General features: G+C 28.1%; 1 protein-coding gene across 1 annotated transcript in view; it reads left to right on the forward strand.

Moving 5' to 3' along the window:
- Positions 1-835, forward strand: part of LOC107717684 (cingulin-like) — a gene marked incomplete at its 5' end in the record, with an annotated part of 8,043 nt that overhangs the window by 3,625 nt on the left and 3,583 nt on the right. Inside the window, one exon of the mRNA XM_016524520.1 lies at positions 645-736. Coding sequence (XP_016380006.1) covers positions 645-736 — 92 coding nt within the window. The remainder of the gene's footprint in view (positions 1-644; positions 737-835) is intronic.

An 835-nucleotide genomic window follows, 5' to 3' on the forward strand; every position in this document is an offset into this window, starting at 1 on the left:
TAAACTGTTAAGAGTTTTATGAATTTAATTGGTTTGGCTTTTTTTTTAATTTTTTTGCAGTTTTTTATTATTAAAATTAAATAAACCGTTAAACCAAATACTACAAAAATCAAAACAGAAAACACAGAATTTGGGAAAAATAAAACTGATTTTATAGGGCCCAAAAAATACATTTTTGTTAAACTTTAATAAAATGTTGTTAAATTGTATACGTTTCATGATTTAAATAAGATTTGTTTCAGTCAATTATTGAAAATTTTATGTAACTATCAAAACAGAATCTAAGAAAAATCAAATGGAAAAAAAGTCATATTAAAAAGAAAAAGAAAAAAAACAGAATTTGGGAAAAAATTTAATTAGATTCACTAAGACATTAGTATAGTATTTATTAATATATGGCATTTAAATTTTATATTTATTTTTTTATATATGTTAGTTCAAGTTTTAGTAATTTTGTTGTGCATTTTTTGTTATTTTTATTAGATTAGTTTTAGTTATTTTGAGTACATCAAGTTAAACTAAATGAAAATGAGAAATAAAGTAAGTTTTTATCTTAAATTAGTTGACGTGTATTTTATTTCCCATAATGAGGAAGTTTTGCTGTCTGGTTGTAGTTGTAGTTGATGTGTGAGTGTTTGTGTGTTTCTGTCAGTCGGAGCAGCTGCAGATCAAGCTCATCCAGGAGAAAGATCTCAACGATCGGCTGGAGTGTGAGAAGGCCATCCTGGATAGACAGGTGTGTGTGTGTGTGTGTGTGTGTGTCTGTGTGTCTGTGTGTGCTCTGTGTGTGTGTCTGTGTGTGTGTGTGTGTGTGTATGTGTGTGTAGGAGTGAAT

The sequence above is a fragment of the Sinocyclocheilus rhinocerous genome, unplaced genomic scaffold (genome assembly GCF_001515625.1).
Source record: "Sinocyclocheilus rhinocerous isolate Xijiao unplaced genomic scaffold, SAMN03320098_v1.1 scaffold3043, whole genome shotgun sequence".
In the NCBI taxonomy this organism is placed as follows: Eukaryota; Metazoa; Chordata; class Actinopteri; order Cypriniformes; family Cyprinidae; genus Sinocyclocheilus; species Sinocyclocheilus rhinocerous.